This window comes from Canis lupus, chromosome 21 (assembly GCF_003254725.2).
Source record: "Canis lupus dingo isolate Sandy chromosome 21, ASM325472v2, whole genome shotgun sequence".
Lineage (NCBI taxonomy): Eukaryota > Metazoa > Chordata > Mammalia > Carnivora > Canidae > Canis > Canis lupus.
Genome location: NC_064263.1, coordinates 15397274 through 15424799, shown reverse-complemented (window position 1 = coordinate 15424799; position 27526 = coordinate 15397274). Strand labels below are relative to the sequence as shown.

Below are 27526 nucleotides of genomic sequence, written 5' to 3'. Positions count from 1 at the left end.
GAAAGTCTTGCTTCCATCTTTAGAACCACTGTCTTGTGTTTGTCAGCAGGAGCTCAGAGGAATCCACAAAAGTCCCCAGAAGGAGAAAGCACCAGAGATTACACATGTTCCGTCCTAAGGGTATTAAAGCCAGATTATAATTATATCACCCTGTAAAACTATGTCCTTTTCTCACAATTGCCTGTTCCATTTCAGGAAGGTAAAGAAAAACACAGACAGAAAACAAAGATATTGAGCAAGGAGGCAAATCATATCCCTTTCCTCATTGCAGAGTGTTTAGTCTCAAGTAAGATGGAGCTGGGCAGGTGGAGTCATTTTAAATCAGGTAAGAGCTGGGAAATTTTATTTTATATTTAACCGTGTTAAAGTCATGGAATTGTCAGACTGGAGTAGGCTTTTAATTATTATTATACGTGACCTGCCTGAGATTGTATCACAGGCAAGGGTGAATTTATCTTCAGAGGGGCTTGTGGGTAAGCAAAGGGGAAAAAAATACAGTTGGCTTCTGGTTTTACCTTACTAAATCCAGTGCGTTTGACAAATTAGGTATGAAAGTTTATGAAATACTCCACACAGCACTGGAGCTCAATGAATGGTAAAGATGTAAACATTTGGTACATAGTAAGTTCTTGATAATATATTATCTCTGCTCCTTCTTTCCAATGACAAATTCTTCCCCAAACAGCATAAACTATTGAATAATTTTGAAGCTCTTTGAATTTTCTATTGAAGGCTTCACACAATAATAACCTTCCCTGAGTCCTTTACAGACTAAAAACATGGATGGGGGTCAGTCTTTCCTTAGTATGATTTAGGGTGGAAGAGCAATAAGGTTCTGGGAAGCATCCTCATTTAAATGCTAACATGCAAGAGAATGTAAATTTGCACCTACTGCATATATACACCATCGGCAAGAGACAGCAAGTAGCTAGAGAGCAGCAAGAGGTGAGTGGTTTGGTGCCCTCTGTATATCAGAAAGGTTCCTTATACACACAATGACAAGCCTGTCTGGCATCCCAAAATAGATCAGGGATGAAGGGGGAGACCACTTCATGTCTTTTCTGGGGAACTTTTTGCGGAGTTATCTAAAGTACTTGTATCTATAAATAAATTGCCTTGTGCTTATATTTTTTAACTAATCAAATGTAAGCTTTTCTTTCTCTACCTCCCACTCACCAACATAGACTGTTAAATGTGAAGAGGGCTTAAGAGATGACCCTGTTAGAGCTCCCCTCTAGAACAGGATCCTTCAAGCCTCTGCCTGAACCCTTGTGGTAACAGAGCTCACTGTATTTGTTGCAAGGCCCTGTGTTCTAGCATCTGGGAATTCTCATTGTTCTCAGGGTTTACTTTTCATTATGCCAAGATCTGCTGCCCCATAATTCCTACTCTCCCTAGTTCTGCCTTCTAGATGAATAGACTTCTTTTGTATTACGACTCTTTATGTATTTTTCTCACTTTTCAGCAAACATTTATTGAACATTTTGTGAGAGAACTGCTATTATAGGTGCTTGGGGGTATAGCAATGAACAAAACAAAACTTTCTGTCCTCCTGGGGCTTATATTCTAGTACAAAGAAATTAATAGAATTTTGATATAATGCCTGGTGGAAGTACATGCTATGAGGAAAAATAAAGCCCTGAATAAAGGAAGGGAAAAACTATATGAACAATCATGGGGCAGAGTGTCCCTGATAGAAAGTCAAGTGCAAAGGCCTTAGGCAGAAATATGTTTAGAAATTTGGAGAAGCAGCAAGAAAGCCAGCATGACTGAAGCCTCAGGGGAAAGGGAGATTGATAGATAAAGTCAAAAGGTAGCCAGAGGCATGTGGACTACTGTAAAGCCCTGGATTTAAGTGGGAAGGGAAGCTAATAGTTTGAAGCAGAAGGTTAAATTGATACAATCTGAGTTTTAAAAAACTCACTCTGGCTGTTGAATGGAGAACAGATTATAGAAAACACAAAGTAGTAAAAGAGACAAGTTTGAAAACCATTAAAATATAGTTCGGGCAAGAAGTGATGGTGGTTTGGAGTATTATAGCAAGAGCAGAGTTGCTTTAAAAAAAAATGAAAGTGACTCAATTCAAGATTTATTTTAAGGGTAGAGTTGACAGGGTTATTTAATATATTGAATACCAGGTATGGGTAAGAAAGAAAAATCAAGGATAACTTCTAATACATTTTTGTCCTAAGCAAACAGGTGCCCTAATTTAATGAGCTAAGAAAGACTCTAGGAAAAACTGGTTTTGAAAAATAAAATTAAGAGCTATGTTTTGTATACGCTAATCTTGAAATGCCTGGTAGAAATATAACATGGAGATAACTATATTAAATATATAGTATAGGGATGGAAAATAAAACCATAGGACCAGATGTGACTATGTACGAGGAGAGGTAGCCAGAGAAATAAGGAGGTACCAACACTATGTCCTAGGGAACTGTAGGCTTTAGAGATTGTAGAAAGAAGAGGTTTGAAAACCTCTATAATGTCTTTTCCTAAATTTATATTCTTATATATCCTAACAGATTAAATTTTGAGAGCATGTTATTGAAAAACCAAAGTGGCTATTTCCTGCTAAAATACCTGATATCCTTCATGAAAATTAAATGTTAGTGGTAGATCTTGAGAACGAAGGTAGAAAAAACAAGGCAGAAATCACATTTTTTTTTTTTTTTTTAAACATCGGCTAAGGGATCAAATGCTCCACTCTAACAAATGTCTTATCTGATCATGTCACTGGTTTTAACTCAAAGGCATCATGAATACAAATAGCAGGAGCAAAACTAAAGCTTTTCACAATTAACTCCTCCACTCCCCACCCCCCCATACTATTCTCAACAGTTATGTTTTATTCCCGAGAAATTGTACTGAATTTTTAACTAATGTCCACAATGATTTTTGTTTTTCTCAAGTTTGTGAAAACTGAGTTTTCTTTAAAAAAGTTTCAAGAGAAAGTTTCAGTAAAAGTTTTAGAAGTTGTGATTTACAATATTGAGGAATTATATCAACTAAGTTAATGAGCAGAGTAATCAGACACGACTGCCCATTGATTGGGTCACGGTGCCTTCTGTGAATGAATGGAGACTAATTTCCAAGTCTGAAAGAAAGATTTAGAAGAGAGCAATTCAATTTCATCAAATAGTTGGTGAGCTGCCAAACACTCAACTGTCAAAAATTTGGCTTCCAAGCACTCATGCAAAGTATGACACTTCTGAAGTTTGCCCTAATGGAGCCATCAGGACATGATCACTACCAATCTTGGTGGAGCTATCTGAAATGCTTGTTGCCAGTAAAATCCAGGGTAGAAATGTGTATGACAGATAATCAAGCAAATGAATATACTATTGCACTATTTAGAGCAATGAAGAAATCCATGTGATAATAAACTTAAAAGACTCCTTCGTTAGTTAATGTAAATGCAGTCTCAGAGTTAGCTTTCTATTAAACAAATAAGAAAAACATCAATTTTATTTTAAATTTAAGAAAAAAGAAAAGACTTCTAAAAATTAAGTACCTTTTGTTCTAACATCTATATTCTTAAAGAAGAACCACACACTGCTTCAATTCACTAGAAGATCAAAGTACAAACACTTGGGAAAGAATAGAATACCAAAGAAGAAAACAGTTGATGCTTCTGAAGATGCGATCCATCAAAAAAAAAAAAAAAAAAAAAAAAAAAGTCTAGTTTCTTTTCATGAGAGAAGAGTAGGCATGACAGGGAAAACAGTAGTTTTGATCTATCTTGGTTCACGTGAGACTCTTGATTGTTTAGATAGCATACTGATTTCAGTGTGCAAAACCACAATTCAAGATAGTTTTGATGGAAGGATTGTAATTTTTTTTTTTTTTTAGGATTGTAATTTTTAACAGCCCAAGAAATTATATCATAGATATTGAAGGAGAAAGAAATGTCTTACTTATTTCTACATTCTGTTGCGCATGTGAAAGACAGTAAACTAGATGCCTGTTTAATGAATGATGCTAGTAGATTCGGCATTTTTCTTCTTAAACATCTTTCAAGCTATATATCATGTGGTATTTCTTGATGCATTTTTAATGCTTGTAGTTTTTTGTTTTTAATTTTTTAAGATTTTATTTATTTATTCATGAGAGACACACAGAGAGAGGCAGAGGGAGAAGCAGGCTACATGCAGGGAGCCCGATGTGGAACTCGATCCCGGGACTGCAGGATCACACCCTGAGCCGAAGGCAGATGCTTAACCGCTTAACCGCTGAGCCACCCAGGCGTTCCATAGTTTATTTTATTTTATTTTTTTTAATTCCAGGGTACTTAACATATGGTGTTATATTCATTTTAGGTGTACAATATAGTGATTTAACAATTCTATATAGTATTCAGTTCTCATCAAGATAAGTGTACTCTTTAATACTCTTCACCTGTCTCACCCCTCTGGGTTACCTCTCCTCTAGTAACCATGCTTGTTTTCTATAGAAGAGTCTGTGTTTTGGTTTGTCTCCTTTTTCCCCCCCTTTGTTCATTTTCTTTGTTTCTTGAATTTCACATATGCATGACATTAGATGGTATTTGTCATTCTCTGACTGGCTTATATCATTTGTCAATATACTCTGTAGATCTATCCATGTCATTGTAAATGGCAATATCTCATTCTTTTTTATGGCTGAATAACATTATATATATAATATATATATATATATATATATATATATATATATATATATATATTGCCTGTGTCTCTGCCTCTCTCTCTCTCTCTCTCTCTCTGCATCTCATCTAGGCAGAAGGAGAAGCAGGCTCCATGCAAGGAGCCCAATGTGGTACTCGATCTTGGACCGCAGGATCACACCCTGAGCCAGGCAGTTGCTCAACCGCTGAGTCACCCAGGCATCCCCACATCTTTTTTTTTTTTTTTTTTTTTTAAGATTTCATTTATTTATTTGAGAGAGAGAGAGAGAGAGAGAGAGATTGTGTATGTGTGTGTGTGTGAGAGAGAGAGAGAGAGCGAGAGAGAGCGCACAGGGGAGGGGGGGGAGGGAAACGGAGCAGTAGAGAGCTCTCTCTCTCTCCACTGAACAGACAGCCTGGTACAGGGCTCCATCTCAGGACCCCGGGATCAGGACCTGTGCTGAAAGAGATGCTTAACTGACTGAGCCACCCAGGTGCCACTTACCACATCTTCTTTATTCATTCACCTTTCAATGGACACTTAGGCAGCTTCCATATCTTGGCTATTGTAAATAATGCTGCTATAAGCATAGGGGTGCATGTATCCCTACAAATAAGTGTTTTGTATTTTTTTGGTAAATGTCCAGTAGTGCAATTGCTGGATTATGTGGTAGCTCTATTTTTAATTTTTTGAGGAAACTCCAGACTGTCTTCCACAGTGGTTGCACCCCACTGTGGGTTTTGCATTCCCACCAACAATGCACAGGTTCCTATTTCTCCACATCCTCACCAACACTTGCTGTTTCTTGTGTTTTTTATTTTAACCATTTTGACAGGTATGAGGTAATATCTCATACCTGTGGCTTTGATTTGCTTTTCTCTGATAATGTGTGATGTTGAGAATCTTTTCATGTGTCTCTTGGCCATCTATATGTCTTCTTTGGAGAAATGTCTGTTCATGTCTTCTGCCCATTTTTAAAGTTTTTTTTTTAATTTTTTATTTATTTATGATAGTCACAGAGAGAGAGAGAGAGGCAGAGACACAGGCCGAGGGAGAAGCAGGCTCCATGCACCGGGAGCCCGACGTGGGATTCGATCCCGGGTCTCCAGGATCGCGCCCTGGGCCAAAGGCAGGCGCTAAACCGCTGCACCACCCAGGGATCCCCCATTTTTAAATTGTATTATTTGTTTTCTTGATGTTGAGCTATATTAGTTCTTTACATATTTTGGATACTAACACATTAACGGGTATGCCATTCACAAATATCTTCTCCAATTCAGTCTTTTAGTTTTGTTGAATGTTTCCTTTGCAGTGTAGGAGTTTTTTTTTTTTTTTATGTAGTCCTAATAATTTAATTTTTGCTTTTGTTTCCCTTGCCTCAGGAGACATATCTAGAAAGATGTTAGAGAAATTGCTGCTGGTGCTCTCTTCTAGGATTTTTATGGTTTCAGGTCTCACACATTTAGACTCTTATTCCATTTTGGGTTTATTTTTGTGTATGGTGTAAAAAAATGGTCCAGTTTCATTCTTTTGCACGTAGCTGTCCAATTTTTCCAACACCATTTGTTGAAGAGACTGTCTTTTTCTCATTGCATATTCTTGCCTCCTTTGTTGAATATTTACTGACCACATAATTGTGGGTTTATTTCTGAGCTTTCTATTCTGTACTATTGATCCATGTGACTTTTTTTTTTTTTTTTTTGTGACAGTACCACAGTGTTTTGATTACTACAGCTCTGTGATATAACTTGAAGTCTGGAATTGTGATACCTTCAGTTTTGTTTTTCTTTTTCAAGATTACTTTGGCTATTTGGGATCTCTTATGATTCTATAAAAATTTTAGGATTGTTTGTTCTAGTTTTGTGAAAAATGCTGCTGGTATTTTGATAGGGATTGCATTAAATCTGTGGACGGCTTTGGATAGTATAGACATTTTAGCAATATTTGTTCTTCTAATCCATGAGTATAGAATGTCTTTCCATTTCTTTGTGTTGTCTTAAATTTCTTTCATCAATGTTTTACAGTTTTCAGAGAACGGGTCTTTCATTACCTCTTTGGTTAGGTTTATTCCTAGGTATTTTATTCTTTTTGGTGCAATTATAAATGAGATTGTTTTCTTAATTTCTCCTTTGGCTGCTTCATTATTAGTGTATAGAAGTGCTATGGATTTCTGTATATTGTTTTGGTATCCTGCAACTTTACTGAATTTATTTATCAGTTCTAATAGTTTCTTGGTGGAGTCTTTAGGATTTTCTATATATGGTATCATGTCATCTGAAAATAGTGAGTGTTGTGCTTCTTCCTTACCAATTTGGATGCCTTTTACTCCTTTCTCATGTCTGACTGCTATGGGTAGGACTTCCAGTACCATGTTGAATAAAAGTGATGAGAGTGGACATCTTTGTCTTGTTCCAGATCTTGAGGGAAAATCTCTCAGTTTTTCCCCATTAAGTGAGATGTTTGCTGTACGTTTTTCATATAAAGCCTGTCTTATATTTAGGCATGTTTTCTCTGAAACTACTTTGTTGAGGGTTTTTTTTTTTTTTCTACCATGAATGGATGTTGTACTTTGTCAAATGATTTTTTTTTTGAATTTTGAAATGATTGTATAATTGTTATTCTTTCTCTTATTGATGTAATATAGCATGTTAATTGATTTGCAAATATTGAACCACGCTTGCATCTTTGGAACAAATTCTACTTGATCATGGGATTTTAAAAATATCTTGTTGGATTTGATTTGTTAATATTTTGTTGAGGATTTTTGCATCTATGTTCGTCAGAGATATTGGCCTATAGTTCTCTTTTTTGTGTGTTTACCTAATTTTAATATCAGGCTAATGCTGGCCTCATTGAACAAATTTGGAAGTTTTCCTTTTTCTTTTGGAAAAGTACAAAAAGAATTGGCATTAAACCTTCTTTAAACATTTGGTAGAAGTCACTTGTGAAGCTGTCTGGTCCTGGACGTTTGTTTGTTGGGAGTTTTTTGATTACTGGTTCAATCTCTTTGCCAGTAATCAGTCTGTTGAAATTTTCTATTTCTTCCTGATTGGAAGTTCTGGTAGGTTATGTTTCTAGAAATTTGTTCATTTTCTAGGTTGTCCACTTTGTTGTAATATGATTTTTCATAATATTCTCTTACAACCTTTTGTATTTCTGTGGTGTTGATTGTTACTTTTCCTTTTTTGTTTCTTATTTTATTTGACTCTTTTTATGACTCTTATAATTTCTTTTTATGAGTCTGGCTAGAGGTTTATTGATTTTATGGATCTTTTCAAAGAACTAACTCCTGGTTTCATTGATGTGTGTGTGTGTGTGTGTGTGTGTGTGTGTGTGTGTGTGTGTGTATCATTTATTTCTGCTTTAATCATTATCATTTTTTTTCCTTCTGATGGATTTGGGTTTTGTTCTTCTTTTCCTAACTCCTTTAGGTATAAGGTTAGGTTGTTTGACATTTTTTCTTGCTTCATAAGGTAGGCCTGTAACACTATAAACTTCCCACTTAGACCTGCTTTTGTTCCTTGTGTTTTTATTTTCATTTGTTTCCACGTACTTTTTGATTTACTCTTTGATTTCTTGGTTGACCCATTCATTGTTTAGTAGCATGCTATTTAACATTCATTATTTGTGGTCTTACCATATTTTTTTTCCTGTGGTTGATTTCTAGTTTCATTGTGTTGTGGTCAAAAAAGATACATGGTATGACTTTAATCTTTTCTAATTTCTTGAGGCTTGTTTTATAATATATGATATATTCTGAAGAATATTTCATGTGCACTTGAAAAGAATGTATATTCTGCTGTCTGGGGATGGAATAGTTTGAATATATGTAATAAATCCATCTGGCCCAGTGTGTCATTAAAAGCTGCTCTTTCCTTGATTTTCTGTCCATTGATGTAAGTGGGGTGTTACTATTGATTAGTTCCTTTATATTTGTGCTTAACTGATTTATGTATTTTGGTGCATCCATGTTGGGTGCATAAATATTTACAATTGTTATGTCTTCTGCTGGATTGCCCTGTTAATGATTATATAGACCCTTGTCTGTTGTTACAGTCTTTGTTTTATTTTATTTTATTTTTTATTTTATTTATTTATTTATTTATTTATTTATTTATTTATTTATTTATTTATTCAGTCTTTGTTTTAAAGTCAGTTTGCCTGGGGCACCTGGGTAGGTCAGTTGGTTTAACATCCACTCTTGATTTCGGCTCAGGTCATGATCTCAGGGTCCTGTTATTGAGCTCTACAGTGAGCTCTGGGCTTAGCAGGGAGTCTGCTTCCCCTTTCTTACTCTTACCCTGCTCATGTGCTCTCTCTCTCTCAAATAAATAAATAAATCTTAAAAAAAAAGTCAATTTTGTCTGATATAAGTATTGCTAACCAGCTTTCTTTTCATATGTATTTGCATGATAAATATTTGTCCATCCCCTCATTTTCAATCTGCATATGTCCTTAGGTCTGAAGTGAGTCTCTTATTACAGGCAGCATATAGATGCATCTTGTTTTTTTATCCATTCTGTCACCCTATACCCTTTGACTAGAGCATTTAGTCCATTTATGTTCAAAGCAATTATTGATAGGTATATATTATTGCCTATTTATTTATTTATTTGTTGTTTTGTGGATCCTTTCTGTTTCTTTCTTCCCTTCTCTCTTCTTTCTCAATGAGGTGGTTTTCTCTCTCTTTTTCTCTCTCTTTTGCATATCTTTTGCTGGCTTTTTATTTGAGGTTACTATTACTATATATATAACACTATATAACATTTACATATAGCAGTCCATCTTAAGCTGATGGTCACTTAAGTTTGAACCCATTCTTTACTCCTTTCCTCCCCATGTTTTAGGTATATGGTGTTATACTTTACTCTTCTTTTTAAAGATTTTATTTATTTATTAATGAGAGACACAGAGGAGAGAGGCAGAGACACAGGCAGAGGGAGAAGCAGGCTCCATGCAGGGAGCCCAGTGTGGGACTCGATCCCTGGTCTCTAGGATCATGCCCTGGGCCTAAGACAGGCGCTAAACCGCTGAGTCACCCAGATTGCCCCATACTTTATGCTTTTAATTTTATAAATGGTAATGCTATTTCTCATAACTGGTTTTAATTCCATTACACATAATGCTTTCTACTTTTTAATAACCAGAAAATAAATAAGCACTTTAAAAAAACAAAACAAAACTGAATTCAGTATTGCTGGTGTTAATACTGCTAAGCCTATTTCCCTTTGTGACCTCCTCATCCTTCCATTTCTACACTTTTTTTCCTTAAAAAATATGATTTTGTTATGTTCAAATACATAATATATGTATATGATAGGAAGTCCAAAAGGTACAAAGAGTATAGAGTTAAAAAGTAAGTTTTCCTCCCACACAGTTTCTCTGTTGGGGCAACCGCTACTACCAGTTATGTTTCTAAATATCTTCTATATAGTACAAGCATATTGTTTATATAAGTTTTTCTTTTGCACAAAAGATAAAATGTTATGTATATTGCCTGTTCCATATCTGTTGTTTAACAACATATATGGGATTTTGCTCCTTAAGTGTTCATGTGGAGCTTCTCATATTTTTTAACAGATAATTGGCATTATATTATATGGATGTATTGTAATTGTTGTAGCCATTCTTCTTTATCATTTAGACTGTTTACATTTTTGATACTAGAGCTGCAATTAACTGTATTTCACATATATATAAGTTCACTTATAGGATGAATTCCTAGAAATAGAATCCCTATCACAACATCAAATGATTTGGGCATTTAAAAAGCTGGATGCATTTTAAAATGGCTTTTTAAGATAATGTAGTAGTTTATATTCCACCAGCAATATGTGAATCAGCCTTATTCTCCACACCTGTCAACAGAGTCCGTTGTCACAATTTTTGAATGTGGACAGTTTGACAGGTGAAAAATGGTATCCTGTATTTTAATTTACAGTTTTTTCATTATAAGTAAGATTGACTATTGTACACAAGTGTAATAGCTAGATCTACTGGAAACATTTTCTCTACTCAATAGCTTTCTTTTTCACCCTTTTAATCAACAAAATTCCTAATTTTACTCTACTTCAATTTAGCCATCTCTATCTTTATAGTTCTGTTTTCATTTATAACTATAAAAGTTTGATTGAGTGACAATTTATTTGGGTTTAGATTATGAAGTAGGTATATGATTTTATTTATTTTTGTAAAAACAGACACAGTTTTCCCAATATGACTTAGTAAACAATGTATCTTTTCCTCCTCATTCAAAATTCCACCTTTATCACATACTAAATTTCTTTATGTCCCTTGTCTACTTTTGGATTTTTCAGTCTTTTATTTTGATATATATTTTTAATTACTATAGTTCAATAATATGTTTTAGTAATCTGGTTGGCCTGGACATACCTCATTATTTTTATTATTCTGAATTATCTTCACTATTCTTGCATATTAATTTTTCCATATAAATTTTTGAATAAGTTTTTCTGGTTTAGATTTTTTCATTAGAATTTTTTCTTTAAATTTTTAGTATAAAACTGAAAGTTGACATTCTTAATGTTGCATCTTCCTTTCAAATAATGTATTATGTCCCCTTCTTATATACTCCCTCTAAACATTTTAAAGTTACCCTTATATAGGGATGCCTGAGTAGCTCAGCGGTTGAGCGTCTGCCTTTGACTCAGGTTCCGGGATCGAGTCCCACATTGGGCTTCCTGCATGGAGCCTTCTTCTCCCTCTGCCTATGTCTCTCGTGAATAAATAAATAAATAAATAAATAATTATTAAAAAAAAAAGTTACCCTTATACACATCTCACATATTTATCAAAAAGTTTATTCTTAAGCATTTATCATTTTTGTTGCTACTATAAGTGGTATATCTTCTTCCACTAGATCTTTTAATTGGTTACTATATTTATTTATATATGTGGATATATTGCTGATTGATTTCTGTACATTAGTTTTATACCTAGTTACTATACTGAATTCTTTTATTGTTTAATTTATTAAAAGATTTTATTTATTTATTCATGAGAGACGTGAAAGAGAGAGAGAGAGAGAGAGAGGCAGAGACACAGGCAGAGGGAGAAGCAGGCTCCATGCAGGGAGCCTGACATAGGACTCAATCCCAGGTCTCCAGGATCAGGCCCTGGGTTGAAGGCAGTGCTAAACCGCTGAACCACCCAGGCTGCCCTCTTTTATTGTTTTAAATAACTTCTGAATGACTTCCTTTGTCTTATCATCACAAATAAGTATATTTTTTCACTTTTTCAATTCATAATCAAAATTATGTCAGGAACATGGGATCCCTGGGTGGCTCAGCGGTTTAGCACCTGCCTTTGGCTCAGGGCATGATCCTGGAGTCCTCGGATCGAGTCCCACTTCAGTCTCCCAGCATGGAGCCTGCTTCTCCCTCCTCCTGTGTCTCTGCCTCTCTCTCTCTGTGTCTATTATAAACAAATAAATAAATTTAAAAAAAAATATGTCAGAAACAATGTAAACAATGGCTATGATAAAAGGTATATTTTTAAGAAAGTTTGCATCATTGACTATATATATATTTAAAGTTTTATTAATTTATTTGAGGTAGAGAGAGTGAGAGAGAGAGAGAGAGAAAGAGCACAAGTCGGGCAGAGGGACAGAGGAAGAGGGATAAACAGATTCTCTCCTGGGCAGGAAGCCCAATGTGGGGCTTGATCCCAGGATCCTGTAATCATGACCTGAGCTGAAGGCAGACATTTAATCACCTGAGCCACCCACGCACCCTTGATAATATGTTTTTTGAACCCTTGCCTTGTCTGGACACCCTGGGCCACCAAGTCTTTTTCTCAAAACTCTGCAGTGCTTGTTTGATGTAGTGTTAGAATATTCCTTTCTCTTTTTATTTTTTTTAAGTTTATGTTCACTATGATTATCTCAAGCTTTCTTCTTTGTTACTAATTTCAGTGACATCTATTTTTTCTTACTGTATATGATATATTCATGAGTTCTATAAAGATGCTATTAGGCCCTTTATTGGATTCATCAGGTCTGCAATTTTTCTTTGCAGCTCATAGTCTGTAGTTTTATCATTTTGTCTTCCAGCACTTATTTTATTGAATTTATTTTCTTTAAGTTCTTCTATAGCATGAATCATGAGTAATTTATTTCTACTCCTTGAATTATAGTTTGAGCTATTTGTCTTATTTCTCTCTTCCTTTTATTTTCAGGTTATAAAGACCATGATCACCTACGGGTAGCATGAGTTCAGGAGCCAGACAATTCTATTCTGTCTCTCTCACTATTTGCATAATTTCAGGCAAGTTATTGAATCTCATATCTGCATATGCAATAAAGTAGCACACTGGAATTCTTACAACAATGAAAGAGGTATATAGATATATTGTTATACACACAACACTTAGAACATATAGTAAAGTGCTATGTATGTGTAAGTGCCCAATGTACAGTAAGTGCTTAATAAATTATACTCATGATACTTCTTTTTCATTTTGATTATGGTATTTTTACAATTATTAAAATGTTCAGGATTTTGGGAAGTTCAATCAGACACTATTTGTTCTGATATAGTATATGTGACTAGTTTATTCTTTTCATTTACACCTATAAACATTTTGCTTTTCCTTCTGAGTTATGGTGGAGGATCTAGATATTTTGCGTTCTAATCACTTCAGCAGCTGAGGCAACAACTGAGGAAGGAATTGTGGGAGGGCTCAGTGAAGGCTGTAGTCAAGTCTGCCATTTTTCTTAGAACACCCAAATCCTGCTATCTCTGAAATCCTTGTCCTACACCAGGGTACATCTTCTTGGGTAGTTTCTCTCATTCAAGGTGTGGTTACAGAACCATAACTTCCATCAGAGAATACCAGCATTACTGCTAACTTCCCTCACTTTAAGGTCCTCCTAACAGCAAGTTTCAAATTTGAACTACTCTGGGGCAGCCTGGGTGGCTCAGCAGTTTAGCGCTATCTTCGTTCGGTCCAGGGCATGATTCTGGGGACCCAGAATTGAGTCCCACGTCGGGTTCCCTGCATGGAGCCTGCTTCTCCCTCTGCCTGTGTCTCTGCCTCTCTCTCTCTCACATGAATTAATAAAGAAATAAAATCTTTAAAAAAATTTTTGAACTACTCTGTAAAGAGGTAAAGCCACGCTCAATGTACTCTTTCTAGATTTACCTGTATCTGTGAGATGTCTCAGGATTTTGTCAGTTACCAACCTAATTTCAGGAGGGGAAATGGGGAATGGGGTAGCATCTGAGCTTTTCTAACTTCTCTTAAACTGTGTGTGCCTTTTGTCACAGTTTTTTAAGAGTATCATATTAAGCTGTGCTTCATTCCTTCTTTCATCACTTTTAGAAAAAAATCTTGACGTTGTTAGTGATTTCTCTTTTGTGTTGTTCATTTTGTGAGTTATTGGGGGAGAGAATTTCTGTGAGCAGATAAGACTACTCTGTTTTCATAACCTAGAAACTGTTTCTTCAGTAGTACATATATCCTGCTTCATGGAAAACTTTGCCTATAGAACTTATTATTATTAATTATTATTATTATTTTGAAGTATAATTAGCATACAATATTATATTAATTTCAGGTGTACAATATGATGACTTAAAATAATGGGCATTATTTTTATTTATATCTGATACTTCTATGCTCAGTCTTTCCTTATATATGTAGGATTCACTTTCATATCTATGTTAGCTGGGCAACATGTGCTCCTGACAAAGTCCATCCTGTTTCTAATTATTCCATTTATCATCTATCTGCCTTTAGGTCACTTATAATGGACACAAGTGAGAAAAGGATGGCTAACATGAGGAATAGTTAAATTACTATCAAGAATGATATCAATAGGTCTGGATTCTAGGCTCAGTCTAACAGTCTTATATTTAATAGTTACAATTAGAGATATCTAGGTGGTTCAGCAGTTGAGTATCTGCCTTTGGCTCAGGGCATGATCCCCGAATTCAGGATTGAGTTCCGCATCAGGCTCCCTGCAGGGAGCCTGCTTCTCCCTCTGCCTGTCTCTCTCTCTCTCTCTCTCTCTCATGAATAAATAAAATGTTTTAAAAATAAATATAAATTTATAAATTTACATCAAAAATCAATTATTCTAAAATAGAATGTAATATATACATAATAGCCAGTAATTCATATAAAAGATCTACATATGTAAATATGTAATTTGGATAGAACCAACAAAAAGGGTCTTAAAAACAAAGCGAACACAATTTTGCATTATATTAGATAAGCAAAGTATGGAGCTCATATATAAAACTCTATTCACTGTGGTCTGTACTTATAATCATATAAAGGGATCTTTTTATGTAATTCTGTATATTGTTATTTAGGTGGGATATTGCCAACCTTGAGAAAATTCACAGGATGGAAACAGTAGAGTAGAGGTCTGAAAATCATGATGTATCAGGAATGGTTGATAAATTAGAGTTTCTTAGTCTAAAGGAGAGAGGCCTAAATGTAGACTTGACAGTGTCCTACAAATGAATGAAGGGCTGTCCTTTGAAGAGTTGTCCATTGCAGCTGGAGAGGCAGGAATGAGATTAATAGATAATTTCAAAGGAATTCCAGCTTTTGGCTCAATTTTGGGCAGGAGAGAATCAGTGAATGGGGCAGTCTCCCAAGTGAATGGCTGTCACCAGTGTTGGAAAGCTGTTTCTTCCCAGTGCATCGAAGCAGAAATTGAAATCTTTGTAAAAACCTGTGTCTATATTTATCTGGTGGTACTATAATAATTATTATGTATATGTACATTCCACCACTATACTGGGACCACTACCTCCCTTGAGGGCACACCATGCTTCTATCTCCAACTTGTAGTTGCATAAGTAAAAGGCATTTGTTACTATTTTGCTAAATACATAATTGAATGTGTACCTTTTGAGAGATTAGAATATTTGACACTTAAAAGTTCTTGCACATCAACATTATTATGATTTTAAAAAACTGGTAGGTACCACTCTCCATTTATTCAAATGAGTGGATATATGAAAGATAATTTTCCCATATGATTCAGTTGCTCATGAATATTTAGCAAATATTTTTGGGTTCCCAGGAAGCAACTATTGAAGTTTTTCTTCCTAAGATTAATGGCCTATACTGAACAAACTGTATATACTTTCTTCATTCATGACTATAGGGACTGACTTACCTAGATAAATATGCTTCATTTGTTTCCTTTTTATTTTCACCTTTTCCTTTTCCTAACTGCCCTCTTTTTAGCCTTGACTCTAATTCTCAAATTTTCTTAAGATTTTTTTTTTGTACAAATTTCCAACTTTCAGTGGATTCTTGGTAGGATCTCATAACTGGCTAACCCATAACATATTTCATGTTTACAAATCTCTAAGTTGGCATTTTTTAATGGAGTTTAAATGCAGTGATTTTATCTTTCCTGTAACTTTTCTATTGAGGGATAAAGGGCCCAATGTCTCTAGTTGCAACTGAATTATGCTCAGAGACAAAGTCTGTGTGGTACAGGCTTTTGACTGACAGCCCATAGCACCTGGAGTCATAGTTCATGAAAGAAAAATACCACAATTTTTAATTTCATTGGATCTCAATGTTCTGTAGGAGGAAAAGAAATTAATGTATGCTGGTTGATGAATTTGGGCACCAAAATGGATTTAGTTAGGGGATTGCAATGAATTTAGCATGAAGCTGGTCCTAGCCAAAAGAGGACTGTGTTATTTTAGTCTAGATAAATGACTGTATTTTAAGAAGATATTTGGGAGAAAAGCCAAAACTTCTTTATTTATTGACATTCTTTTGATTTAGCACTTTGAACTGCTTGGCTTAACAAATGTTTTTGAAATAAAATATTTATTGAGTGAATGGATGATTACTTTCTGCATGTGTTTGCTTCTTAAAAAAAGTAAAGAAGAAAGAAGAACACTTTAAAATTTTGGGGCCCTAACACGTACCTGGAATCTCATTAAATTCTCACAATAACCAAGGTAGCTGCCTAATATTCCCATTTAACAATTAGGTAAAGGAAGGGTTTCAACTAAGGTGCTGTTCAAATCCTAATAAAATGCTTTGCTGCTGCTCATAAAATAGATTTATGGTCATAGTATTTAAAAAGGCAACACATTTTCTTTTAAGACTTTAAAAAGTGCTATATAGGTAAATATTTACCTCAGCAAATATTTACAGCTAGGTAAATAGGGTTTGCTGTGTGAATTATAGAACTTTTGAATGTCAAAAAAGTCAAAGCTACATCTACTGTAATGCATTTTTGAAATCTGAAGTTTTCTTGGTAAAATAATTTTGACTTTAAAGATTTGTTAAGGACCTGTTAATCATAAATACCGTTAAAAATTATGACCTAGCTCTAAACAGCAAAAAGTAAACTAAGAAAAGAAACAATAGCCACATGTTAACCTCAAAGAGCAAATGAGAAGAGTGGCATCATTCTTTAATTTCCAAAAGGATTTAGCAAATGTAATCAACTGTTTTACCCTCCTATAACATTAGCATGTATACAACAGAGAGATTACAATGGCCTTATCTGTAGTTTGTTTTTTCATAAATAAATAATTTGCTAGAAGATTTCTGGGGAGAGCTTTTTTACAGATATCATTATAAAGATTGACTAAATACTAGCTCAGAGAAAAAGCCTCCCAATCCACAAGGATATGTCTTTTATCCATAAATAATCAGAGACTAACCATGTACATATTCAAGAAATTCTGTAGAAGGTACCTGGGAACAAGGTGAACTCATCAAATGTGTTGTTCTTTGTCCAATTAAAAAAAGAAGCCTTGTTCTTTTGGGGGAGAGAGAGTGGTGATTGAGGTACAATATATCTCCAAGAAGACTAGTTCTCTGGCTTAACACAAATAGGCATTTTCTCTTTGACTCTGAATATTATATTTCAATAAGAGGTTTCACTACACATGCAGTCAAGCAAATGCCTTTGTGTACTCAAGGGAACAATTTGGTAATTCAAAAGGACTGAAAAATTTCAGCACTAAAAGGAAAATGTTGTGTTTTGAGACCTCATGACAAACAGCTGAATTTGCCATTTGTGCTTATTAAGTATCATTGTTAAACAGAATGGTCCTTCAGCACAGATAGGTCTACCTGCCATTTAGAACTCAGAGCCCAGGACATGGGACTAAATTAAGAGTAAACTCTGCCTTGCTTTCAGAAACACACTTGCATATGCATTAAAAAATGAATAAACATTATAATTTACCCCATGGTAAGAAAGAGGGGAATGTATGGTATCCCTTGATGCAGTTCATGGTTGGATGCCAGTAAGCAAAGTAGTTGCATAAATTGTGTGCTCAGTTTTCACCCAGGGGTCTGGTGAACTGCTTGGATATGAACAGCTGAATTGTGGACATCTGAAAACTTTGCTATCCTAAACACTTTTGAGTTATCATGGTAAGGTGATAGCAGTCCAGCTTGTTAGAGAACACCATCATCAAAGCTATTCATGGACATAGGGAATTAAAACAAAATGGTTTTAGTACTGGCAATCTCTGTATTATGTGTAGGGGCGATGCATTTAATTCTCAACTAAAATCTTAGTTCATTCAAATGTTCATGGAGTACTTCTCTTTTGCTCAATAACTGTAGCTCTAGGCCTATATGCCAAAATTCAGGTTGTAGAATAATTTACCAAGTAACCATCTCCGAAAACTGTCAGAGGAGTTCCTCACATCAACTCTGAGGAAGTTCACTCTAGCCAGATTAGTGTCAGAGAGAGAAAAGACAAGAGTTGATGGAGGAACAAGGACAGATTAGAAAAAAAAAATGAGTATGCAAATAGAGACAAGTCATAAACTTCATTCAAATGAGATCTCTGAAATTTTCTGTCTGTAATACCAGATGTATGCCATATTAATATTTAATCAAGCTGCATAGTAAACCTGTCAAGTAGGCTATTAAGAAAAATTAAAATAAAAATCCTCAATAATTTAGAAACTGGTTTTTGATTAGCGAGCCTTTAAGCAAAGTGCTAGATGCTTCAAATACTCTTTCATCCCAATCTCTTGAACAGATAGTTACAGTAAAGTTTGAAAAAAAGGGGTCCAATGCAAGGGTTTTTTACTCCTGGCAATAAAATCATTCATCTTAGACCTTGGCCATTTCTTTTTCTGCTTGCCATACCACAGTGATTGATGGTCATGATCTGTCTTGGACTCTCCTTCATCTCCCCAATTCCTTCCACTTACTGCTCAGAATTTGGTCACAGACTAAATCTAGGGCTTGCATTTTCCTTTTCAGTGTTCATTAAATGCTTCCAACTTGCACAGGTCTGGGCAGAAATCATAAACTCAGTGTTTTAAGTGTTAGAATTAGCAGCTCATTCATCCCCTTAACTTAGGTTGACCCATGTTTAAGAAATTGTACAGAGTCCAGCTTCCCCAGGGAAGATGCATGTGGAGATGCATGCATAAGAGAATACTGAAATGGAATTTAGTATTAAACTTATTTAATACTAAATTTATTTATTTAAATTTAGAGAATACTGAAATGGAATTAGGGACAAAATGGAATTTTGTCCCTGGAGGAGAGGGAGATAATAGGGGGCAAGAAATGCTGTGGCAAGAAATTTAGATTTTTACCTAGTGGCAATGAAAGACCACTAGAGACTTCTGAACAGGGCTAAGCAATGAAGAGAGCTGTGATTTTTGCAAGATTTATCTAGGTATAAGCAAGGAGGGAGGAATTGGCAATGGAGTCTATTGCAGTAGATCAGACAAGATATAATGAAGATATGGACACCACAATAATGGCAGTGGAGATTTTAAAAAGACCAGTTGTGTTGGAGGTAACGCCCAAAGAATATGATGACTGATATAATAAAAGCCGTAGTCAAGAGAGAAGAATCAAAATAAAATTAAACTAAGCTTTTTAATTTGGTGACTGGGATAACCTTTAACTTAACTAGAGAGGCCAGAAGCAAGAAAAGATTGCACTGGTGAAGGGTATGTGGTAGAAGTTAGTATAAAGGGGACATCATGGGGTCACTTCTCAACATGCTTAAAGCTACTTCTGCACATGGAGCCTACTGAAATGTTAGCCCATACTAGGAAAACTAAGGAAAAATACATACATATAAACATATATGCCCATTTTCATAAAAGAGATTCATGCGCCACATCATAACTCGGACACTGTTAGAAATAAATTCATACAGAGCCAGAGAGAACATAGCTGCATATATAATACACGTGCATGTATGTACGCTAATGGCAATATATTTTGTGTGTGTATATGCATATGCATGCAGAAATCTGAGTTAACACACAAAAATATTTATATAGGCTCCATCTGGAATTGCTGAATATTAAGAAATTTTAATTAACTCTTAATTTGTTAAGTCAACAAATAATAGTAAAAACCAAGATTGTAAAAACACTGGAAGAGGCCCTTTTAAAGCATTGGGATGAGTATGTGCTTTGCTTTTTAAAATTCAAATGTTAGTCAATTATGATAATAAAAAGAGTAAAAGTAGTATAAACATGTATTTAAAATTTACAATTATTATTCTGAGAATAACCTTATAAATTAGATATTCAGATTATATCTGTTTTGCAGATGAGGAAGTTTGAGGTACAAGGAGATTAAGACACCTGTTCTGGGACCCACAGCTACTTAAGCCTGAAGTACCTTACCACTACATATGTGGATTTTCTTTTTTTTTTTTTTTTTAAATTTTTATTTATTTATGATAGTCACACACAGATAGAGAGAGAGAGGCAGAGACACAGGCAGAGGGAGAAGCAGGCTTCATGCACCGGGAGCCCGACGTGGGATTCGATCCCGGGTCTCCAGGATCGCGCCCTGGGCCAAAGGCAGGCGCCAAACCGCTGCGCCACCCAGGGATCCCCATATGTGGATTTTCTAATGACTGAGGTATACACATTATAAATAGCCATTAATATAATGACTTTTATAGTTAGAGTATTTTATACTTATTTTTTCTTCTTATACAAAGATAAGAGTTATAATCTTCACTGCATTTTCACTCTGTACGATTATAGACCTATATAACTGTAACATACAGATAGGTGTGTGTGTGTGTGTGTGTGTGTGCATGTGAAAAAAATAAAATATGTTTAAAAATATTTTTTAAATAATAACTACAGAAATATTTTTGCTAGATGGACTTTATCACTCTTGGTTTGAATAAAGTGGCTTAAAAAAGCCACAAGCAAGTCTACTTTTGGGTATTAAACAAAGTTATGATCTTAACATTTTCAGTTTTAGAACTTGGCCTTAAACTAGTTGTATAATCCTTAAGCACTAACAACATCTTAAAAGAAGACATCTCTTTTCTTATATAGGTTAAGGCTTTCTTGGCTCAGGCCACAGAAACAAGTATGCACATGTTTAATTATACAGCTTCTTAGAAATTATGACTTAGAGTGTTCTTGGGAAAGTCACTAGAAAAGACTTTTATTGTAAGCCAATTTCCTGGGAAACCACATGCCCACTTCAGATTTTCTTCCTTGCGTATTTTTGGTTGCTTGGCAAATTTAAATGAATTTGCCTAATCACTACTTCCTATAATGATTATCCATTTTTTTCCCTAAACTGTCCACAAACAGACACCCCAGCTGCTTGCAATGACCAAATCCATTTTACATATTAGGAAAAGACATTCTAAATTATTAGTGCATATTACCCAAATATTCATTACTGAAATACATAGCTATAAATCACCAGCCAGATAATTCTGGTTGAATATTGGGAAGATCAGCACTGCTATAGAGACAGAATCACGTATTAAAGGTCATTTCAGAATTAATACTTTGTACAATTATGGAATAAACATAAGGGTATGGAATTAGAAAACTATACATTTAGCTATATCACAAATTATTTTTCAAGGATCCCTTAACACTGTATTTATATAACCAGAAAAAAAAAATAAACAAAACCAAAAACAACTCTAAAACAAAAATAGTTGGGCATTAAGACTATCTATAAAATAGATTTTTATTTATTTTTTTTAAAGATTTTATTTATTTATTCATGAGAGGCACAGAGAGAGAGAGAGAGAGAGAGAGAGAGAGGCAGAGACACAGGCAGAGGGAGAAGCAGGCTCCATGCCAGGAGCCTGATGTGGGACTCCATCCCTGATCTCCAGGATCACGCCCTGGGCTGAAGGTGGCGATAAACCGCTGAGCCACCCGGGCTGCCCAGATTCTTATTTTTTATTATAACTGTTCAAAACAGTTAATGTAGCCATATTCACCATTTTTATATTAAATATTCTTGATGAATCTTTAATATAAAGTGAGAAAGTCAGTATTCAGGTATTTCTCCAATTCCAGATACTTGACAAAATATAGGATAAATTCCGAATATTACCTTGACAGGGATTTCAGACAGATATGTTCCAATTATGCCTACTGGATCTCCTTTCCAAATGCATCATAGTCCTTTCAACACGTTTAAAAGTGAATTCCTACTCTTCTCCCCACAGGGTCTCCTCCCCAGTCTTTCTAATCTCATAGATGGCACCCTAATCCATTCAATTGCTTCATTAGAAAACTGGGCCTCATCCTTAGACACACCCCACATCTACAGCAATAAGTGGAATCAATCCTATTTCCAATATATAGCTCAACTCTATCCATTTTTCTTAACTTTCTCCAAGTAACTCCTACCTGATCTCTGTTTCCATTCATGCCCCTTCAATGCATTTTCTTCACAGGAGCCATATGATCTTCTGAAAATGGCTAATTTGATCATGTCACTCCTAGGGTGGAAATTTTGCAGTAATTTCTTGCTGCACTTGAAATAAAATCAGCAAGGCTTTGCATAATCTGACCTCACTTACCTTGACAATATCATTTTATGTCATTCATTATCTTATTATTAAACATCAGTCACAACTTTTTTAATTTGGTGACTGGGATAACCTTTAACTCTTCCAGTTCCTGGAAGGTATCAAGATCTTTGTCAGGGCCTTTATACATACATTCCTTTATGTCTGTCTGGATGCTCTCCTTCACTTTTTATCTGGCTAACTTCTATTTTTCTTTTTCTTTCAAGGTTTAGCTGATGTGGCAATTTTTTTTTCTTTTTCTTTTTTAAGATTTTATTTATTTATTCATGAGACACACACACAGAGAGAGAGAGAGAGAGAGAGAGAGAGGCAGAAGCAGGCTCCATCCATGTAGGGAGCCTGACATGGGACTCAATCCCAGGTCTCCAGGATCACGCCCTGGACCGAAGGTGGCGCTAAACTGCTGAGCAACCCAGGCTGCTCCTGAAGTGGCACTTTCTTAAAGAAGTCTTTTTATGACTCTCTATTTGTTTGGCCACTTTATAATCTTTAACATTCATTCTAGCATGTTTCCCAATTTACATTATATGTATTTTCTAGAAAGGGCTCTCCTCTCCTTGAACAAGAACCATTTCTACTTTTTTTTCATGAATCTCCACTGTTAGCCTCTGTGCCAGGAACATAATAAATGCCTAATATTTTTTGAATCACTGAAGGACTACATTGATGAACACCTCAAGCTAGCTCTGTATTATACACATATCATTGAGGCTAGTTAGCCCAGTTGGCTAGAGAGTTGATGCTGATTATAGAGAATGCCCATGTGCTCAACAAGCATAGATAAAGACCTGTGGGCATGTGTTAAAATTTTAAATGTACTGGAACATTTTGTCTCTTTTGGTTAAGATAAACCATGACACATGCTCCATCACAGAATTGATTTGATTTTGCCTTGCATTAAAGCAGTTGACTTTATGTCTTTCTCTCCCATGAGAACTTTCTGATTCTTCCAGCAGAATCACATCTGATTCATCTTCATCCTCCCTGTTGTATGAGTGTTTCCATGGTGTGAGCTCAATATTGGTAGAAATTTATTTTAAATATATCATCATTTGAAAGCAAAGAATTATAAGGTGCCAAGTGATGTTAACATTGCAAAGTATCATCTTATTTAGTGTAGAATCTAATTTAATTATTCAGTTTACTGATTCAGCACTCCCTGTGTCTAAGGCACTGGGAAAGGCATTAGGAATTTAAACGATGACTAATTAACATCTCTTCTTTTCTCATGTGTCAATAACTTTATATAGAAAAATAAATCCCTATTAGTGACCCCTCCATGGTGACAGTACAGAAATGTATGATTGAATCAACATAATCCCAATGGGACACCCCTCTATAGGGATCTGTTGGAGCCTGCTTCCTGGGATATGAGGTTAGTTCTAATAATAGTTTCCTGATTCTTCATGTCTCAGTAGACCAAACCTATTATTCCTATGCCATGCACTTTTGGGTTATTGCCTAGGTATTCTTGGTGGATTATGCTTACTTGTCCCCACTTCCCCTTTTTTCTGTCATAGGGCAATTCCTATCCTACTCTTTGCTCAAAGGAGAAAACAGTTCAGACTGAACTAAACCAGCCAGAGGGGGCCCTAGTTTCAAAGATAAAGGTCCCCAAAATCTATTCTTGATTAAATTAAGGAGTTTTGGCTATGGATTCCCCAGAACCTTGAAGTGCTCTGCTGAGCAGCTGGAGGTCATCAAGTGACTCAGCTAGCAGGAGGCCTGTTAATGGACGTTAATAATTTGCTGAGTGCTTCAAAGTGGTATTTGCTTTAGGGCTGTGCTGAATAATTGCTGCTAATTGAATTGTAGAAATACCTACTTGTTATTTATAAATAGTACATTTTTTTTAATAGAAACAATGTGATGCTCAAATTGTTTATCTTTAAAGCACCTTGTACATATGATTTTAGTAAATGTGTAGAGGTTAGAAAGCCTCTTCTTTCATACTTCCAGACATTGTGGTATGCAAGTACTGTATTTTTTCCAGATTTAATTATGTGATTTTAATGCATTTGAATTTAGCCCATGAGGCATATTTGTATATTTTCATTACATTACCAAGCAATTGTAGCAAGAGCTGAAACTATTTGTAGTAAACAATACTACAAATAACATGTATATATATAGGTAATATTTATTTGGCACTCAGTTTGGGCCAGTCACTCTTCTAAATGTTTTATGTGAATAGGCTCATCTAATCCTCACATTTCTAGGGGCAAATGCTATTAGTATCTGCATTATGTAGATGAGAAAATTAAGGCTTAGAGAGGTTAAGCAATTTGATCACAGTCAAACAGCTGGTGAGCCATAGAGGAGGGGTTTCTAACCTAGCACGTTGGCTTTGGAGGTTACACTTCTAATGAGTAAGATTTAGTTAAATATTTAATTTTCATAAACCCCATGGATAGGGTTTATCTGTATTTGGGTAGTATCTGGGACAGATCCCCATTGATCTCCATTTAATAATGAGGGGATTGGTCCAACCACTATCGCTCAGCTGGTAAGCGGCTGAACCAAGCTTTTAAACTCTGTCCTAACTCTTGGATCTGAGATCTTAAATACTACCCATTACTGCCTTCCAGAGAAGGCACTGTACCTTATTTCCTTTTTAATCTCATACAACCTTAGAAATTAAGTAGATTTTAAGAGAAAGAAAAATGATTTACTCAATATAGTAACTATCCAGTCATAATCTTCTAAAAGTATTTAAAAATACTGTTAAGCCAATTATTGGATTTTTCTAAAATATTTGAAATACTGTTAAGCTAATATTAAATGTCATCATTCTAAAGAGCCGAGCTCAAATGACTATTTTAAAAATTAGTCTACTAATTCATCTCACTGTTCATGTGATTCCCCAGGGTAAGCACAATTACCTCACTGTTCATGTGATTCCCCAGGGTAAGCACAATTACCTCACAATTTGTGAGCATTTTAAAAAAAAATAAATTTTAACTTATTCTGACTATTGTAAGTATAAAATGTTATGTATTACTTGTTGGGTGTGACACACAAGACCATTACAAATCGAAACAAATCACAACAGTAGTATCAAAATATAATAACTGTTATTTCAGGATAAACTGGTTTAATTATTATCATTCATATTACTGTTTCACTAAATGAGGAGTTACCATTTATATCTTAAAAATTAGAATTTATATGCCAGTGAGGTTATGATGATACAATAAGATTAAAAATTTATAGAAAAATACAAATGGTTTATATTTATAAGAACATTGCTTATAAGGATTCCTAAATAAATCTGCCCTTTCTTTCTCTGAGTTTGTATTTAGAGTATTGATTTCCTTGACCTTCTGTATAAACCCCTATTGCACGATTTCAAATCTCTAGGTAAGCACCGAATGTCACAGCATAAAAGAAGAGAATAGATCATAGGTGTATTATGGCATACATTTTAGCCAAATGGTTTGTCACAGGCGTCTTATGGTGAGTTACTTATTATTTTTTTTTATTATTTTTTACCTTTAGGCCCTTTGAACAGTTTGATTTCCACAACAGTCTCCAAAATGGGTCGTCTTCTACGAACGTACAGTCGCACGATAGACCCTGCTTCTTTGAGGGCTTCCACCGCTTTACTGTGGGAAACCTCTGACACATCAACCTCGTTCACCCGCAAGATACAATCATTGACCCTGAAAGAAAGGAAAAGAGGTAAAAGTTAGGGGTGGCTAGGAAGCTTTCTTAAAGAATATTATCATTGGTAGCTAACCTTAAGAAGTGGGGTAGCAAAGAGCATAAGCAATTTTAAAATGTTTCTATTTGGAGGAAACTATTCAAGTGAACTCCCCAGCCTTCCCAGCCTTTCCAAATGGACTGCATTACTGGTCAGGCCCCATCTGATACTCCAGTCCCCTGGGACGGTGAGTATCTGCACAGGTTGCAGTTAGAAGGACATATTTTAAGGCCTCTATCAGTTACATCATTATTTTGATTGGTTTTAACTGGTTTGACTGAGGGTTATGATTGCAGTGGTTCTCAGAATTTTCTATGGATTATACAGACATACCAAATGTAATCTTATAGATTAATTTTTCTTGAATTTTTAATTTGCTACTTAAAAAGGTAATATATAGTCATTTTAGAAAATCTGAAAAATGTAACAATGTAGAAAGAAGAAAAAATATACATGATCCAATCATCTAAAATAAACCAGTTAGCTTTCTGGTAAACTCTCTTCCTGTGTTTTTTTTCTCCCCACCCCCTGACCCCACTCAAATTCATCTTACAATATTATAGATGCCAAAGTTCAGATTTCACAAAATTCAAAGAAAATCTCAGATAATCTTTGCCTTAAGTATTTACTTTGAAAGCTAAAAATTATGGTAACTAAACGCTCCTTTTGGGCATTTTCTCTTGGGAAGGAATAATTTGACTTTTCTATAAAACTGCCTAGGTAATTTGTATTTATGTAGCTATAGACTTCAAATCTCTTTTAGATTCATGATCATTAGTAAAAAATTTAATAATGGTTAAACATACAAGGCTTGAGACTGAAAGATATCCTTCCTTCACTATGAATATGCACTCTAGTATTTCCCATTTCAATTTACTGTGTTGCTTAGAGTAAAAAATAAGGGATTAACCTTGCTTAACTTCCTTGTCCCACCACCACATTCACATCTACCTGCCAAGTATATCTGCAACCTATCCACATTTTTTTTACATGTAAACATATATTTTTAAATTTTTTCTGTATAATTTTTTTATTGGAGTTTGATTTGCCAACATATAGTATAACACCTAGTGCCCATCCTGTCAAGTGCCCTCCTTAGTGCCATCACCCAGTCACTCCATCTCCCCACCCACCTCCCTTTCCACTATCACTTGTTCATTTCCCAGACTTAGGAGTCTCTCATATTTTGTCACCCTCTCTGATATTTCCCACTCATTTTCTCTCATTTCCCTTATAATCCCTTTCACTATTTTTTATATTCCCCGAATGAGTGAAACCATATAATGTTTGTCCTCTTCCAATTGACTTACTTCATTCAGCATAATACCCTCCATTTCCTACCCACATTTCTTAATCTGC

General features: G+C 35.1%; 1 protein-coding gene and 1 long non-coding RNA gene across 31 annotated transcripts in view; one reads left to right on the top strand and one right to left on the bottom strand.

Moving 5' to 3' along the window:
- LOC125753267 (uncharacterized) overlaps window positions 1-13053 on the top strand; it is a 30043-nt gene extending 16990 nt beyond the window's left edge. Inside the window, exons 2-3 of the long non-coding RNA XR_007404667.1 lie at window positions 196-325; window positions 12843-13053. This is a non-coding gene — a long non-coding RNA (uncharacterized LOC125753267). The remainder of the gene's footprint in view (window positions 1-195; window positions 326-12842) is intronic.
- The window catches only part of DLG2 (discs large MAGUK scaffold protein 2), a 1976108-nt gene that overhangs the window by 517640 nt on the left and 1430942 nt on the right, over window positions 1-27526 (bottom strand). For all 30 annotated transcript variants that reach the window (XM_049098993.1, XM_025419434.3, XM_025419437.3 and 27 more), the window contains one exon: window positions 25957-26126. In XM_049098993.1, the coding sequence (XP_048954950.1) occupies window positions 25957-26126 (170 nt within the window). The remainder of the gene's footprint in view (window positions 1-25956; window positions 26127-27526) is intronic.